Source organism: Nicotiana tomentosiformis, chromosome 7 (assembly GCF_000390325.3).
Source record: "Nicotiana tomentosiformis chromosome 7, ASM39032v3, whole genome shotgun sequence".
In the NCBI taxonomy this organism is placed as follows: domain Eukaryota; kingdom Viridiplantae; phylum Streptophyta; class Magnoliopsida; order Solanales; family Solanaceae; genus Nicotiana; species Nicotiana tomentosiformis.
In genome coordinates, this window is record NC_090818.1 from 24,436,496 (window position 1) to 24,452,768 (window position 16,273).

General features: G+C 37.4%; 2 protein-coding genes across 9 annotated transcripts; one reads left to right on the plus strand and one right to left on the minus strand.

The window, feature by feature from the left end:
- Positions 1-4,326: 4,326 nt before the first annotated feature.
- On the plus strand, positions 4,327-10,429 carry LOC104087451 (two pore calcium channel protein 1A-like). 6 transcript variants are annotated; one of them, XR_011409590.1, is made up of 8 exons: positions 4,327-4,888; positions 5,121-6,241; positions 6,482-6,572; positions 7,595-7,688; positions 8,956-9,037; positions 9,653-9,684; positions 9,771-9,873; positions 9,975-10,429. XR_011409590.1 is itself a non-coding variant. In XM_070181398.1 (8 exons), the coding sequence occupies exons 2-5, from the start codon at positions 4,625-4,627 to the stop codon at positions 8,994-8,996; spliced, it is 357 nt and encodes a 118-aa protein (XP_070037499.1). In that variant the 5' UTR covers positions 4,327-4,541; positions 4,614-4,624; the 3' UTR covers positions 8,997-9,037; positions 9,653-9,684; positions 9,771-9,873; positions 9,975-10,429. The 6 variants fall into 6 exon arrangements, 4 of the variants coding, with proteins under 4 accessions (XP_070037499.1, XP_070037496.1, XP_070037497.1 ...); XR_011409589.1 differs by having other exon boundaries at positions 4,327-4,677; positions 5,664-6,241; XM_070181398.1 differs by lacking the exon at positions 6,482-6,572 and having other exon boundaries at positions 4,327-4,541; positions 4,614-4,677; positions 5,664-5,832.
- Positions 10,430-10,621: 192 nt separating this feature from the next.
- LOC104087450 (putative ubiquitin-conjugating enzyme E2 38) lies at positions 10,622-15,851 on the minus strand. 3 transcript variants are annotated; one of them, XM_009591920.4, is made up of 7 exons: positions 15,626-15,851; positions 14,304-14,885; positions 14,135-14,198; positions 13,456-13,595; positions 13,002-13,313; positions 12,602-12,653; positions 10,981-11,146 (listed from the first exon to the last, which is right to left on the minus strand). In XM_009591920.4, exons 1-6 carry the CDS (start codon positions 15,683-15,685, stop codon positions 12,633-12,635), a joined length of 1,179 nt encoding a protein of 392 aa, XP_009590215.1. In that variant the 5' UTR covers positions 15,686-15,851; the 3' UTR covers positions 10,981-11,146; positions 12,602-12,632. The 3 variants fall into 3 exon arrangements, with proteins under 3 accessions (XP_009590213.1, XP_009590214.1, XP_009590215.1); XM_009591918.4 differs by lacking the exon at positions 12,602-12,653 and having other exon boundaries at positions 10,622-11,146; XM_009591919.4 differs by lacking the exon at positions 12,602-12,653 and having other exon boundaries at positions 10,622-11,146; positions 14,304-14,901.
- Positions 15,852-16,273: the final 422 nt, after the last annotated feature.

Sequence of the window (16,273 nt, forward strand, 5' to 3'; positions counted from 1 at the left end):
AAAATTTCTTAAACTTTACGTCAACTTTGTATGTTAGGTTTGGGCCTAGGAGCGGTTCCTGCAGTTGCATCCACCTCTACCACCATTACCTCCGGATGTACCACCTCCATTTCTCCCTCTAGCTAGGAGGTGGGTTCTCCGGCGTGGATATGTACAGGATTACGAGGCTCGTCATAATCTCCCCCTTTGCAGGGATGTCTTGGATATGCTGAAGGGCGCACAGGTAAATGTGTACCTAAACTTACTTGGTATAGCTTCACATGTGTTGCGCATACTCACGTTTTCTATTGTTAATTGATAGTTCATCTGGACGCCATACATCGACGACTTGATAGGTGGCCTGGCCGATTATTGCTCGGCCGGCCAACTGATTTGGAGCACTTTCGTCCTGCTCATATGCCTCGATATTGCGGAGCATCATGACACGGAGCGGGCACTTTGCCAGTTTGGCCGTCTGCAGTATATAGGGGGCCTACATGGGAGGCCACACATTATCAGCGGGATAATCGTTCCAGGGCGGACGACACATATGTAGTATGGCTGCACAGGTCCATACTTGGGACGGCCGAGCAGACCTAATCCCCCCCCCCCCTTTCACAGATCCAGACGGAGACTATTCAGCTCTATATGCCCTGGTACTGTCGCGTTACCCGACTTTTTGTCGGGAATCCCATTCATCAAGCTGGCGGTCGGTACGTTCCATACGCCGGGCGGCACGAGGCCCTGGTATGTTTTCTGTTATTATTAATTATATAACTGTAACTTAGTGTTCTGTAGTTTATATTTTATACGTTGTGCAGGCTATTGGCCTACATATAGTCTACCAGATGGGACTGCAGATGCAACAACATGCCAGCAAGGGAGCGACCGCTTTGCACGATTACAGATGGCAAGTTGTAGAGGTGGCTGCCCGGACACTGCAACGAGCTCGAGAGGATCAGCACTTGGGACACGACCCTGCTTATGTGGCACTAGAGCAGTACCAGCGAGGTATGGGTGTCGCACGAGGGAGGGGTACCCCACGAGGCAGGGGTTCCCCTCGAGGTATGGGTGCCCCACGAGGCAGGGTTGCCGCACGGGGTCGTGGTGGGCGGCGAGGAGGTGGTCCCCAGCAAGGGGGCGTTAAGGCCCTATTGATGATGTTGATGCTGATCTGTCGGGTGACCTACATGAGCCGGACGAGTATCCCACTAGCATGCCGTCATACAGCCTTGGGATGCAGCTCACTCCAGGGACTTCGCATGTGACCCCGTCAGATCCGTTATTGATCACGGGCACGGACCTTACCGGAGAGGATTGGGAAGCATACTTCCCAGGGTCATCGACCGCTGCTGAGGATCGGCCGACCCGAGATTTGGATAGTGGGCGCCGGCTGAGTTATAGCTCATCATCACATGCGCATGTATGTTTTTATTAGTATTAAATTTAAATTTGATTTTTCTTTTCTCATTTATTTTCCATAACTTTATTAATTTTCTTATTAAGGCTTCATCCCCGCCCGTCACGGAGGCCCATTTGTGCGATGCTGACACGGTTGCGACGGATGATTATATTCAGGAGCCCGACGAGACCATAGTAAGATAATTTAAATTGTTGTGACTTAATATATACTTTCCTATACTGAGCTGACTTATTCTTCTGTAGGTTTCTACTGGACCGACGACCTCTTCTACCGATCTTGCCAGCACCACTGATGATCATGCTGCAGCGCATCCTGCTATAAAGAGGTGTCGTGATGAGGATGATCCTGATAGTGTAGCCGGGCGGGATGGGATGCGCCTCAGGCCAGCGGCTGCATTGAAGCACACAGGCTGTGGGACACATTGATTATTTATTTATTTATTTGTATTTTATGTAAATAATAACAATAATTTTTTATGTTTACATAATATGCGCATTATGTTTTTATTTTCCCGTTCCTTCTTTATTTTAATACTACAACACAAACACAAAACATAACAACTTAACATAATTTAAATTCAGTACAACTAATGAAAATACATGACACAGGAAACATAAAGATAAAATAGTACACTCAACACATACATGTCATTGTTTAGTCACTGCCGCCCATTATTCTCTGCTCCAATCACTTAAATTTCTCTTCCATCTTATTTTTTTTCTAATTCTGCCTCTTTCAGTTTCTCCTTCAACTCCGCAATTTCTCGTTTATATTCTTTTTCATATTCACACTGTTTTAAGGTCAAATCATGAAGATACTACAAAGATCATTTGTAGCATTCCTTCTTACAGGGTTCATCAATCCATACCTCAAAATTGCAAAAAGGTTCATCGGGAACCCTATAAAACTTGTTCACACACATCCAGTAGCGGCGTCCAACTTCACCATCATCCCAACAGTCATTCATCAAACATTGTTTGCCGCACTGGCACCTTGGTACATAAAGGCGTTCATACATTTGCTATTGGTTATTGTTAAGCGCAGAAAATAACTAGAATGCGCCTGTTATTTATAGGCAAGACAACACACATAACGTAGTATTTAACCGCGCTATGTATATTCACATAACGTAATATTTAACCGCGACATGCTTTGCGTGTTAAAGATGATTACGGATACAAAAAAACTTTTTCTCAGACGGGTAGCTTTTCAGTTCGACAAGACAATACACATAACGTAGTATTTAACCGTGATATATATATTGACATAATATAGTATTTAATTGCGCTATGTGTATTCACACATTTATCAGAAATCTACCTTTAACTCAACTATTTTTGAACTATATTTATCAACTATATTTATCAAATATATTCACATATTTTTCCGTTTTTTAATCCAATACTATTTTTGATTACATGAACGGGAGGGAGAAATGCATTACTTTACTCAACTGGAAAATGTTAAATATCAATAAGATTTAACAACAATGGAAACATAATTTTATTTGATACATCTTGCAACATAAACAAAACAGCTACTTATTACAACATAAACTCATTGATAGTTGGGCACATTAGAAGAACACCCACCACGAGCTTGATTACCACCGCCACCCAAATCAACCGAAGGACATTTTCGACGGTCGTGTCCTGTTTGCGAGCATATACCACATTTGCGCATAAACGGTATCGCTAACATCCATTTGGTTCTATATACGCATTCTCTTCTGCACCTGTATTCGACGCAAATAGTTCTTGTTACACACTATTTTAAATGGTTCCAGCGGCCAATAATGCTCAACACCCACTGGCTGCAACTGCCCACTATAGGTGTTTAAGTAAGAAGCAATACTATATTGTTTATCAACGTAGTTGGTTGGCCCTAAACCTGTATGTTGAAAGCACCTGATGGCATGTGAGCACGCCATGTGGTAGATGGACCATTTTCCACAAGAGCATAACCTTCTAGATTCATTTATGGTATGTACATTATTCCCCTGGTTTTGATGGATAGCGGTGCGAATTTCAAAAATATTTCTATCGTGATCATACTGCAAAAATGAATGCCAATGTGCTCGCCGCCTGCATTTCTCAAATCTCTTCATCGGCAGTGGCATAAATTCAACACCCCTTTCCATCAATGATGTTGCAGTTGCAGCCCTTTCAACAAACCTCTCCGCCATCTGCTTGAACGATATACGCACCATGGCAGTGACATGCAATCCTCTTGCCGACTTCAATAACCCGTTGAAAAACTGAAAAAAAAAGATTCAACAAAATATGTTTTGTTTTTTTAAAACTATCCACTACTTTAGGAAAGTCTTTTTTTTCAGTTTTTACAAAAAAAAATGCTTTAAAAATTTGAAAAAACTGAAAAATATATATTTTGCAAACTCCTTTTTTTTCCTCAGTTTTTACAACAACAACTAAAAAAACCAGTTTTTACAAAATATATGCTTTAAAAAAATTGAAAAAATTGTTTTTTTTTTTGTAAAAACTGGAGAAAAAAAAGACTTTCCTAAAGCAGTGGATTACAGGTGCATTAATTTTTTAAAAAATAAAAATATTTTACAAAATTAATTTTTTCAGTTTTTACAAAAAATATACTTTTAAAAAATTAGAAAATATTTTTTTAAAGCATTTTTTTTCAATTTTTATAAAAAAAAATTGCTTTAGAACAAAAGATGCTAAGTTTAGCCTTGGGTAAAAATTGGGTCTGGTGATAGGTTTTTCAAAACGGATCGGGTAAAAAAAATGGGTCATTTTCATCCGATGCTGCCACGTGTCACTCCATCCAAAATAAGGATATTTTTATTTCAAAGTACGACGGGACAGGTACAGATATACAATAGTATAACGATTGGTATTCTTAAACCATTTTCAAAATTACAGGGTTATATTTGACCCTTTGCCCTAGTTTTTATGGTCAAATAAATATCGTAAAATTATTTGAATCAATTCAACAGCACTGCTGTTTGTCAAGTTCTTATCATAAATTGGTAACTTCTTACTTATGTGAACATAGTACAACAACCAACCAGTGTATTCGCACAAGTGTGGGAGGAGGTAGTATGGCGGAGTATGGCGGAGAGGGATTGTTTCCTATAAACGCTCAGCTAAAGACTTATGTGAACATAGTAAGATTGCTAAATCATTTCTCGGAAGTTACTGATGTTAACTCAGTTTATGGATGATTGCAATTTTCACAGGTATTGAAGAAATGGCTACTTTGGTATGCCCTCATGGTCTGAATTTCATGTCCAACGGAAATTGGTAAAGGCCTTGATAGCTCATTTTGCAGTGACTGAAATTTATGCTCTATGCTGTGCTTGAGTAATTCAATTATTTTCAAGAGTATGTTACCATAGACAAGTAAAAGATTTTAAGGCGGTGAAATAGAATCTTGTGTTTTTTTTCTTTCTATTTGCTCCCTTTTGAATACTAGTCTTGAGGCGAAGAGTTAATAACAATTACGAACTAGAAGGTAGAGATTGATGACAAGAGTAGGTTGCTCTAGTGGTGAGCACCCTCCACTTCCAATCAAGAGTTTGTGAGTTCGAGTGACCCCAAGAGCAAGGTGGGGAGTTCTTGGAGGGAGGGAGCCGAGGGTCTATCGGAAACAGCCTCTCTACCCCAGGATAGGGGTAAAGTCTGCGTACACACTACCTTCCCCAGATTCCACTAGTGAGATTATAATGGGTTCTTGTTGTTGTAAGGTAGAGATTGATGACAAAATTCCCAATTTACCTTCTGTGGCTTGTATCTCCTTTGCTTATAGTGATAGTGAACCTGTGTTGGTTATATAATATTATCTACTTAATATAATCACCAGAAAGATGAAGTGTGGGCTGATCATGTACACTATATTGCTCCACAAGAATGGTAATTTAGCTTATGTCTTATCAAGGAAGATTGAAATATAAAATCTAGTTCAAGAGTATGGCATATTAGTTGGAAGCGAAATAAAAAGTTACATCTTCTGTCCTAATATAATGTACATTCAACATTTTCATGTGACTGCCTGAGATTCTATAATTGTTCAAGACTAGGGTTTCTAACATCGTCAATTTCTTAGAGTATTCTATTTTTACCTAGAATATGTGTAACCATAAAAGTATGAAAAAATGTACTGTTGAGTACTTCATGTGGTTAGGAGCAGGGTTGGACGATGTAGTCGCGGTCTTTTTCTTTCTGATGCTTCATAATTTAGCGCCCGTCTTAGGGATACATTAATTGCTTCTGTTTGCTGGTGCTTACAGGATTCGCTATCTTCTTATCGCAAGAATGTTACGTTTCATAAGACTCTTGATGCACATTGAGCGATTTCGTGCTTTTGTTACCACATTTTTGACCCTCATACATTGTCTGCTGCCATACTTGGGGACCATATTCTGTATCTTATGCATATACTGCTCTCTTGGTTTACAGGTATATTTGATTCTTTGCTGCTATCTTTATTAATCACTCCATCTTGGATTTTATTTCTCTCCTCTTCTGCTTGTTATTACACGTAAAAGCTTTCTAAACTTTTGTCTTGAAGCAGTGGTGAACCCTGTATGTTGTTTTGATCTTCGTAAACGTTATCCTCAAAAAATTGATCTATTTCTCTGTTACCACTGCCTTTGGTTGCAGAGCATAGTCATCATGGCATCATAGAAGAAACTCCTGTGTCTTTTCCTCATCAATTTTTAATTGATATTGCACTATTGTGTGTCTAACATTTTTCTAGCCCTCTCTGCGCTTTACCCTTAGTTCTGTTTTACCTTGTGCAATTCTTTGGGGGGATTGTCAACACTGGAAACCCCAAGTTACACCAGACTGATCTTGTTGGTTATGAGTATCCTTTTGTTAATTGTGAAATTCCTTGCAGAGTATTCTACAAGTCACTTTTCTTGACAAACAACGAGGAGACAATGTTTTTCTCGTGTCATAATTATCTTCTTGTCTATTTTATCATTTGAAAATAAAACAATCTATTTTATCATATAATACCGAGATCCTATTTGATTTTCAATATCCTTTATAGTGTTTCTACTTGAAAGTCGATTGGTCGACTTTGTTTTCTTGACAATCCAAGCTATTTGCTTTTTAACTTCAATGACTATCCAAATGGCATGGTGACACTTTTCAATTTATTGGTGATGGGAATCTGGTCACCGTTGATGCAGGTATCCTGATCTGGTTTCCTCAATTATCATTATAACTGCTTAGAAGAACTATTTGCACATAAAGGCCATCTTTTGTAATGCAAATTCAGTTGTTGATGGAAAACTTTAATGAACCAGCACTTTCAAATAGGTCTGAAAAATATGGTTTTGACCTTGGAGCCTAGCCAAGTCCTGAAGTTACTGCATTCTAATTTTGTTACTTTTCTCAGTGCTCCGATAAAATAGTGTAGAGTGTAAAACGATTATCTTTGGAAGCAAAAATTTACTTGGAGCATTGAGATGTTATATATATATATATATATAATAGTTAATGTATAGAGGTTAATTATACATAGGACTTATTTGTGTAAATGTTCTCTATGTACATAGTGCTTACTTTGTAAATGTTCTCTGATGTATAAACACAAAGAATGTGTAGGCAGACTACACGTTATTTTGACTCCCAATTCCTAGTCTTTCACCAGATGAAATCTTGTCTGTCTTGTAAATCAATGAAAATGGGAATTTACAGACAAAAAATGTACAGACGATATGTGTACACTTGTAAAAGGATGAATATTTACAGGGAGATATACAACGTCACGCATCATTTGGATTAGGGTGTCCAAAAGGCATATATATAATGGCCCTAGACTACTGCACCCATTACCTTATGTTTTTGGTTTGCTGCTCAAAATCTTTTAACATGGTATCTGACCCAATGTTTGGCAACCTGTAGTGACACGTGTAAGTCTGTTTTGAACTCTACAACTATGTCACACATGCGGAAGGGTGATGGAAATGAGCAATATATACATTGGCTATATAAGGATTTCCAAATGTTTTATAATGATCTTATACATCAACCAGTAATGCCTCATGCATTTTGCTTTAATGTGCTAATAGAAAGATATTTGAGATGACTAATTCCTGTTTTTACGGTTCTGACCTAGCTGCTTTTCTAACTTGATGAATTTTAATTAGCTTATATCTTACTACCATGTGTGGTCCGAGTAGCTGATAATATGCTTCTAACATTTCAGAGCTACAAGGATGAAGGAACTGACAGGGACTTCCTGGACTTATGTCTACTTCTTCAGCTTCTATCTTATTGCCGTTTTGTGGCTATTAAATTTGGTAAGTATCCATGTGTACTCTTTGCAAATTGGTCTCTAGACCTCCACTGAAGATCCATAGGCATAGATGAAAACCAGATAATGTTGGAGTCAACTTCTCATGTAGAAATAAGTACTCATACGTTCATTGTATCAGATAACATAACCACAGGGGGATTGTGTCCGTGTGGGTAAAAATGAGGGTATATTTTCCATTTGCTACTAACTTATAGATCTCTAGGTACTTGTAGGTGTATTACATTGAAAACCAGTTGTATAACCCTCCCCTTCTCCTAATGCACAAACCTAACTTAATATTTACTCTTGCTTCATGTTCAAGAAGTGATATCACATTTGTGTGCTTTTAAAGTTAAAAGTTCCCTTCTAAGAACTAATTATCTTCACGAGTTGACTTATTCCATGTCCTAAAATGATGTTTTCCTTTACCCACCAATATGATGCTTTAGTTCTTTAGAGTATTGAACCATGTAATCAGATATCATTTATATATGTTACCCACCTGTATAAGACATCTGACATCATGTTTATTCCAATTCCTATTCAAGCTAACCACCATGCTTTCTTGCTGGTAGTTTCTAGATCTTTATATATCCTTATCGTATATGGTCGATTTAAAATTTTCACTAATGGGAAAATGCTCGACAAAGTGGTAACATATTTTTTGATACACATAGGAATTAAAAATTTGTAGAGTTGACCTTAAGGACTGGGAGATTTTATTTCCCACCCTACCCATGTTTGCATTATTAGCCTTTTTACACTTTCCATCTCAGCAACCATTCTCTGGTGGTCATTGATCAATCAAAAAACAATCTATTTTATAACCCAGCGCTTGGAAATAATAGAATGACCTGAATGATGAGGCATCTGCTTGCAAAGTTGCTAGATTTGTTCTAAATGGCTAGTCAAAATGGTCACTTAGTTAATGATGTATAAATAATGATATCAAAAAGAAGAAATGAATGAACGTAAAGGTGTAATAAAAAAATTTATTTGGTAGTAATACTGGTATATATGTGTATATGACTATATTCCTTACCAAGGCAAGGTAGCTTAAATGTTCTATTCCTGTTGAATAATTACAGAAGTTGACATTGCATCTTTTTTATTTTCTTAGAAAACTAGCTCTCTTTTTTTGTGACAATTGATCTTATAATTTACTTTCCCTTTGTGTTCTGACACTTTCTTTTTCTAGGTACTTATTCTGTGTATAGCCCTATAGCATGTGTCAATGCTTAAGCTGTACTAACACTTTACTACTCTTTCAGATTGTAGTATTTGTCTTTGGAAGCTTTTCAAACAGAAATGAATCTAGAGGCTTCAACAAGAATTGTGGATGGTGAGGACAAGGTTAGTTAAATTGTTATTACTAGCTATTCCTTTGGCCAGGAACATCTCGACAGACTCTAGCGTGTTTTTTGGATTTCTCGGCTCATCATAGAAATACAAATTGCACTCGTGAAAATTGTAAGTCGAAGTTTAGAAAGAGATTATTCCCTCATGATTTACTAGGTAGGTCACTCTTAACAAGAGAAACAGAAACTTTAGTCAGATCGTGATTAAAAGATAACTGCTAAATTTAGTAGCACACGGAAATGACACCAAAGAGTATCTAGGACAAACTCAAACTTTCAGCCATATTTAGCTTGTGTAACCTAAACCTTGATTCTCTAATGTTATTCCTTCACTCATTACAGAGCATACTAGACTTTTTCTTTTCTTTGTATTTTCATCTTTAGTCACCACATAAAACTGTTTCAGACTTTAATGTCTTTTTACTAGCCTACCTTGTGGTTAGCTCCTTCATTCATGAATCAATCCTGTTCTAGACCAGCCAATTTGTACTAACTTGGAGATTTGCATCTCTTGTATTATAACACTATGTTGTCTTTGCCAAATGATAATTGTTTATAGACTTCATTGCTGAAGTAGCCTTATGACCTGAATTCTGTTTTTCTAATCCAGGAAGAAAGAAGAGTGCAGCGACGTCCTGTTGGGTATGTGTGATAGAAAGATGTTAAACTAAGAGAAATTTTCAATGATTTAACCTATTTTCTGATTGGGAACTACTTTCATTGCACAGTGCTAAGACTCGGAGACACAAATTAGATGATCTTCACCGTCGCATGTCTTGGTCTGAACGAACACAGCGCTCCAATTCATAAGTTTGTCCATTTTCCAGGCTGGTAACTTGTTTAAGAAATATGAAATGGAAAAAGAAATTCTTGCATGTTCTGAGACAATCTATTCACTCATAACAATTTAGTATCTTGCTCTTAATTTTCAGCTTTATGCAATACTGGGAGCTTCAGAAGCTGAGTAATTTTGGACCTGGTGGTGGATAAAAATCACTGTCAAGCGATCTATTTGTGTAAAGTTGTGAATTGTGGAGTTTCATCCGAGCAAATTGCAGCATTTTCACTTCTCCATGCAAATATGTAGCGGTTTGTTGAGGGCTGTTATTATTATAAATACCGTGCATTGCTAGCTGCAGTTTTGTGCTGTGTATATCAAACGTTCGAGTTGAAATATGATGAATTTCAGCACTTTTGCTCATCTCCTGGTTATGATTGTTAACCCTGGTGGTAAAAGCAATATTTGGATAATAAAGTCTAATCTTCGAGAGCAATATTGGCAAGGCATTCGAATCCTTTATAGCTGCTTAAAAGAATCCTGTCAACGTCTGAGGTTGTGCAAGAAAAATGAGTATTTAATCTTCTCTCAAGTTCATCATTCCATTAACATACGCCCCATGGGAAATCTCAGTCATTGAATTGGTCATGAAGTTCATTATATATTCTTTATATTAATGTATGAACTTTGAGTTGTATCCTACATTGCAAAACTGAAATATATAGCATGTCTGTAATACCTACCACTACCATTGCCTCCACCAGAAACGGCAAGAGATGCTGCCTAACATTTCTCAAGCCATTCGAAAAGAAATAGAGAGTTATGCTCTCTGATATATTACCATACTTATCTGGTGATAGATTTTATGATATAATCCAGGGAATGGAAGGATATATACCACTAGAATATACTTCAGTGCTAAAGTATCCAGTTTTATCTACATTCAAAATTAGAGTTTCTATGTACAGGAATATGTGTGAATGGCACCAAAAGCTGGGTAAAAGAGGTGCTCAAAGAGTCGAAAACGGACCATTCAGCTAAAACATCTTGTGATTTTCATAGGATCTGATGGGTAATCCTGTAGGCTTAGACACGAAACCGGTCACAATCCTTCGCACCATTCTTAGTGAAAAGGGATATAAGACCATTCATCATTCTGGATACTGATTCCCTGAATATCGGTGAGCTCCTGTCTTCAGTTGCATTACCCTGGACTTTTCCCTTGACCACAGAACCAACTGGAGCTCCTTCTACATATGCCTTGCATGCTGAGAGAATGTCTACAGCATAGCAACGGAAGTGACCAATGACAAGGTCTTCAAAATGCTGCACGAAATAAAAGAATAAGAGCAAGCCAGATTATATTGATATACCATAAGGAAGAATGCTAACCCACAAATAACCTCAAGAAAAAGATGTATACTTAGAATTGTTTTGAATGCTACCTCACAAGTAACCTTAAGAAAGATACAACAACAACAACAACCCAGTAAAATCCCACTAATGGGGTCTGGGGAGGGTAGTGTATACGCAGGCCTTACCCCTACCCCGAAGGAGTAGAGAGGTTGTTTCCGAAAGACCCTCGGCTCAAAAAAAAACAAAAGGACAAAAGGACAAAAAGGAGACAATATTAGTATCCCAACAATAATCATATGATAAATAAAAATACCATGAAATCCAGAAGAAGGATGCAAAGCAAAAAGAGACAATATTAGTAAATATTAGTATCACCACAACAATCATAAGAACAACAAGAACACCATGAAATCTAGAAGAAAGATGCAAAGAAAAAGCGATAGCTTAGGGCACGCACGCACCGAAAAGCGAAATAGTAAGCCACAACATTGTCACTAGCTATCTTAGACAAAAACCTTACATGGCTAGTCCCACAATGGTACGAAGTAAGGCACGACTCAAGTACCTCTTAACCTACAACCCTAATACTCGACTTCCACATCTTCCTATCTTAAGAAGATGTGTACTTAAAATTCACTTCCCAAGAACAAAGATAAGTACTTAGCAATGTTAACATGTACATACACCGCTCTTTAAGAATAAAACAAAGCTCCATTTTTCATTTACCCTACCCTCCAAAAGTCGACCCCTTTCTATCCCAGGTGCACAAACATGTTCTACACTACAGATGCATCTACATCTATATCGAAAGTGTTGAGTCATAGACAAAAGCATACTTTACTAGACAACCAAAATAATACAACCTCATGTTTGAATAACATAATCCCTCCTCCTATTTTAGCTGTTTTCACTTTGCAATTATGGAAGCTAAATATAACTAAACAAGAAAGTCTGCTCAGATAATCTCTCCTCCACCCTCTCCCCACCTCCCCCCCAAAAAGAAACAATCTTCCTCTATCTCATTCTGAGTTGCATGGTAAGAAGAAATTCATTCTTGCACGAATGTATATACCCACTACAAAACCAGTTGAAAAAACTACTGTACTGATTAAAAGTTTTGGCTGTCCGTTAAAATATGCAAGTGATATCTGTTCGAATACACATGAATAAGAGTAGAATAAGTTTTGTTTTCAACTTCAAAGCTATTCCCGTGGAAAATAGACAATTGGGTAGTCAAAAGAAATTATGCCACCACATCCAACCTCGTTCCAAACCAGATAATATCTGAACTCAGTTCCCAAAGCTGAGGAACCTGAGCAGAAAAAGTTTCAACTTTCAAATCCATTTGAAAAATCACTTGTATTAAGATGCCAACCACAGAGCTAACTCAAGACAAACGAAAATATATGTTAAACTCATACATACCGGACACTGTGAACCTGATCTTCCCTTCTTTCTAAATCACTCTCCTGATAGTCTATGCAAAAAGCCAATATGCAATTAGACAAAATTCAAAACACCACTAAGATGAAAACTGATTTCAAGGATGAACTAGGTTCTACATTTAACCAATCCCCATTTTCCCAGATAAACCTATGTTACCAGTATTGCAGTTAGATCAAACATAACACCATTTAAATGAAAAGGGCAGCATTAATTTAAATACTAACTGCATTGGTCATTAATAAGTAGGTGAAATCCTAGCAGAGCCAGAAAATTGAAAGGTAAAAGACATTATTTGCCTACACAGGTACTCCAACCGGATGTTACTTTTGACTTAACTGAAGGAAGAAGAACTATGACAAACAACGATCCATGATCATACCTTTGGGGGCCTCCTCAATGTATATGTCATTGTTTTCAAAGATAGAACAAAAACATCTTCATTGTAAGCTTTAGATCTCCTCTCTCCGTCAGGTCCAGGATATGAGGCTTCATATCCAGGCTCATTAAAGAAAGGCCTTGAATTCAAAATTAGAGCTTGTATCGAAACCAGGACTTGCAGCATAGTCGATGTCTTGGGCAGCCACCTTTCATTACCTTTACCGGTCCAAGTGTTCAGAAGACTGAGACAGACTTTTCCACAATCATACAAGTTCGGGTTCAGTCTCAAACCACCAGAATAGTAGTAAACCATCTAATGAAAGGGAAAATAAGTAAATAAAAAATAAGTTAAAAAATAAATATCTCAACATTTTTTACAAGGTAAATTAGAAATAAATATCTTAGCATTTTCATGCTACAAAATCAAGAGAAAACGTGAACACACAAATTCATACCGGTGGCACATCGGGATAGTTTTGTGGGAACAGGACATCAAAGACAAAGAGACCATCATGATATGGAGTGCCTTCTGGTCCAATGATGACAGCCCTAAGGAGATCCATCCTTGATTCGTAGACCCTTACATATATTGTATCTGAATACGAGAGAGTGAAATGAGTTCAACATAAACCCTCAAATGGATTAGATAGAATTACAGCAATCTACCAATGACAGGACATCCCACAAAGTCAATTCACAAAAAAACTCTCTTTTCCAGATAAAACTGACAGTGCAGCATGCCACAAAGGGGATAGAGTCATAAATTTAGCAGCAGATAAGGAAGTTGAGAAAGGGAAATGGCAGTGGAAAAAGCAAAGGATAGCTTTGTATATTATTTACTTATGATAATCAATGTCCCAAAATATAAATTGCGAAGGATGTCCATTAGGAATCACACATGTCTTTTCAGGAATTACACATCACACGAGCCAATTGATGCATTTCCCATCATGTGGTTTCACATCACATAAAGGATTTAAGTTTAAGAATGTCAGAAAGACAGCGAAATACCACTTTCAGAAGACTTCTTCAGCAGGAAACCAAAATAGAGACATTTACCAACAAAAATTTTAAAACATTACAAAAACAACAGACGCAAATGTATGTGTCACTAAATAGCAGCAACTGACTCACCGGGTAAATCATTTTCCAATATCTTCCACTCATCCTGAACTTTCTTACTCCAGGCCTTAGGTGGCTGTTAAAAAGGTAACAGCAGAGGTTAGCATAGTCTCATAAAACGATCAACTAAAATGCCATAAGATGACCTGCAAAGCAAAAAAAAAATTCCCTTACAAGTTACCTGTTGCCCCTGGAAGCCCAAGCTACTGTAATGATGATCTGAGAAGTCATCTACCACATCAAAATGCTTAAAACTCTGATATTTTTTCATGGCTTCTTCTTCAGTTGCCTCTTCCTTTCCATGAGAACTTGACTCTACAGACACTAGAGAACTGCTTGAAGCAGGGACCTGAGATAAGTTACTACTCCTTCCGTTCTCCGGAAGTGTGGGTTTCACTGTCCCAACGCCTACTAGATGACTAGAAGAGCTAACTTGGGAAGGCGCTTTTGAACTGGGAGCAGGTTCATTCAACCAAGAAACTGTGGCCTCTACACCAGCGGGCAAATCAACATTATCAAATTGTGCCTGCATGCTCAAGTAATCACACTCATCATCGTCATCATTGTCATAAAACATATAGTCATTATCATCATCATCGTTATCATAGTTTGACACATCATCGCCATCATCCATGCCATCATCTCCATTATTCTGATCTTCATGAAACGAGAGGTCTGAATTGGAACTGTTGTTATTGCCAGAGTCAAGAGATACGGATGTGGACCCAGCTACTGTTTGTGAATTATCCTTAGTCATAACCTCCTGTAAGTGAAACAACCTAAATAGATGAGCAAAGGGAAAGAGCAGATTCAATTTTCAAATAATAAACTGATATAGGCATGCTGGAAATTACAGTACTGTATGCTACTCTAGTACAGTAAAATTATGAAACTAGAACCAACCGCTGCACGTACAGTTTCAAGATTCCTTCTTTTTTCTTTTTGAATCCCCAAGACCCCCACCCCTTTGCTCTATCGGTGAATCAATTCCCAACAACGACAACATCAACATACCCAGTATATTTGGAGTCTCGGGAGGGTAATGTGTACAGAGATCTTACCTCTACCTTGTGGACCGTGGATGTAGAGAGGTTGTTTTCGGTGAATCAAATTCCCAACAATATTAAAAATTCTTTAAAAGGATTCTCAAATTTATTCAAAAGTTATCTCATTCTACAATGGCTAATTCAACAGCCCCACAATTAAGATTCTTCAGATACCATACTTTAACACTCACAAAACATATCTAACCGCATGATACAAGTAACCTTAGACCAAAAAAAAGTTAACAATGCAACGCATAACAAAGCTCGAAGCCTTAAGGGCAACAACTGATCAATCATACACAAAAACATAACAGAATATTATGATCCACCAATCAATAACAACCCAACCAAAAATCCAATTCTAAAGCGATCAAGCCCAAAGCAAACCAAACCCAATTTAAGAAAAATCACTCAAAGAAGTAAACAAAAACGAAAATTCTTAAGGAATTCGAATTACCTTATTGTGTTTCAGTTTGTCAGAATCTTGAGAAGAAAGTTGTTCGATTTCAACGTCCATTGCATACAACAATTTCAATTTTCCACCAAAAGTCACTGATCTCAAAACCCTAACACACTTTTTATTCGTATCAACTACAATTAGTGGAATGTAGAGAGGTTTTAGAGAGGGCGATATCTTTGTTGCCTTGTCAAAGTACGTTTTTTATTATCGTACGTTGGAAGAAAACACGCTTTGTATACTATACTTATATACTCCACAATTGGTTTGATTTGTATACACGTGTTGGTCTCTGTATATATTCGCCAATAAGAGGTTGTATGCACCGAGGTTCAATGGTCCTCTCTGCACTAGATTATCCTCGATAGTTGACCTGTTGACTGAACAAAATTATAGAATATTACGGAGATACCTTCGGTGTTTTTAAGATATCTCCAACAAATTTGTTTTGCTTTTATGGTTGAATGATATGAAATAAAAGTTTGTATCATTTACTAATTATTATTATGTGATACATCTCATATAAAATGTTATGCACTTTGTTGTTTGATGTATCAATTTATGTTCGACTGCAGGGGCGTATGCGTTAAGAACGGATTCAATTGAATCCATAACTTTTGACGCGTAATAAAAATTTATTAAAATTAT

What these genes read in the sequence shown, in the direction of transcription:
- LOC104087451 (XM_070181395.1), top strand. Translation starts at nt 4,595, where the DNA reads ATGATTGCAATTTTCACAGGTATTGAAGAAATGGCTACTTTGGTATGC. An exon ending in TTCATGTCCAACGGAAATTG is followed by an intron (nt 4,678 to 5,663) that starts GTAAAGGCCTTG and finishes TGGTGCTTACAG; the next exon opens with GATTCGCTATCTTCTTATCG. An exon ending in ACTGCTCTCTTGGTTTACAG is followed by an intron (nt 5,833 to 7,594) that starts GTATATTTGATT and finishes CTAACATTTCAG; the next exon opens with AGCTACAAGGATGAAGGAAC.
- LOC104087450 (XM_009591918.4), bottom strand. Translation starts at nt 15,685, where the DNA reads ATGGACGTTGAAATCGAACAACTTTCTTCTCAAGATTCTGACAAACTG. An exon ending in ACAAACTGAAACACAATAAG is followed by an intron (nt 14,886 to 15,625) that starts GTAATTCGAATT and finishes TTTCACTTACAG; the next exon opens with GAGGTTATGACTAAGGATAA. An exon ending in TGGGCTTCCAGGGGCAACAG is followed by an intron (nt 14,199 to 14,303) that starts GTAACTTGTAAG and finishes CCTTTTTAACAG; the next exon opens with CCACCTAAGGCCTGGAGTAA.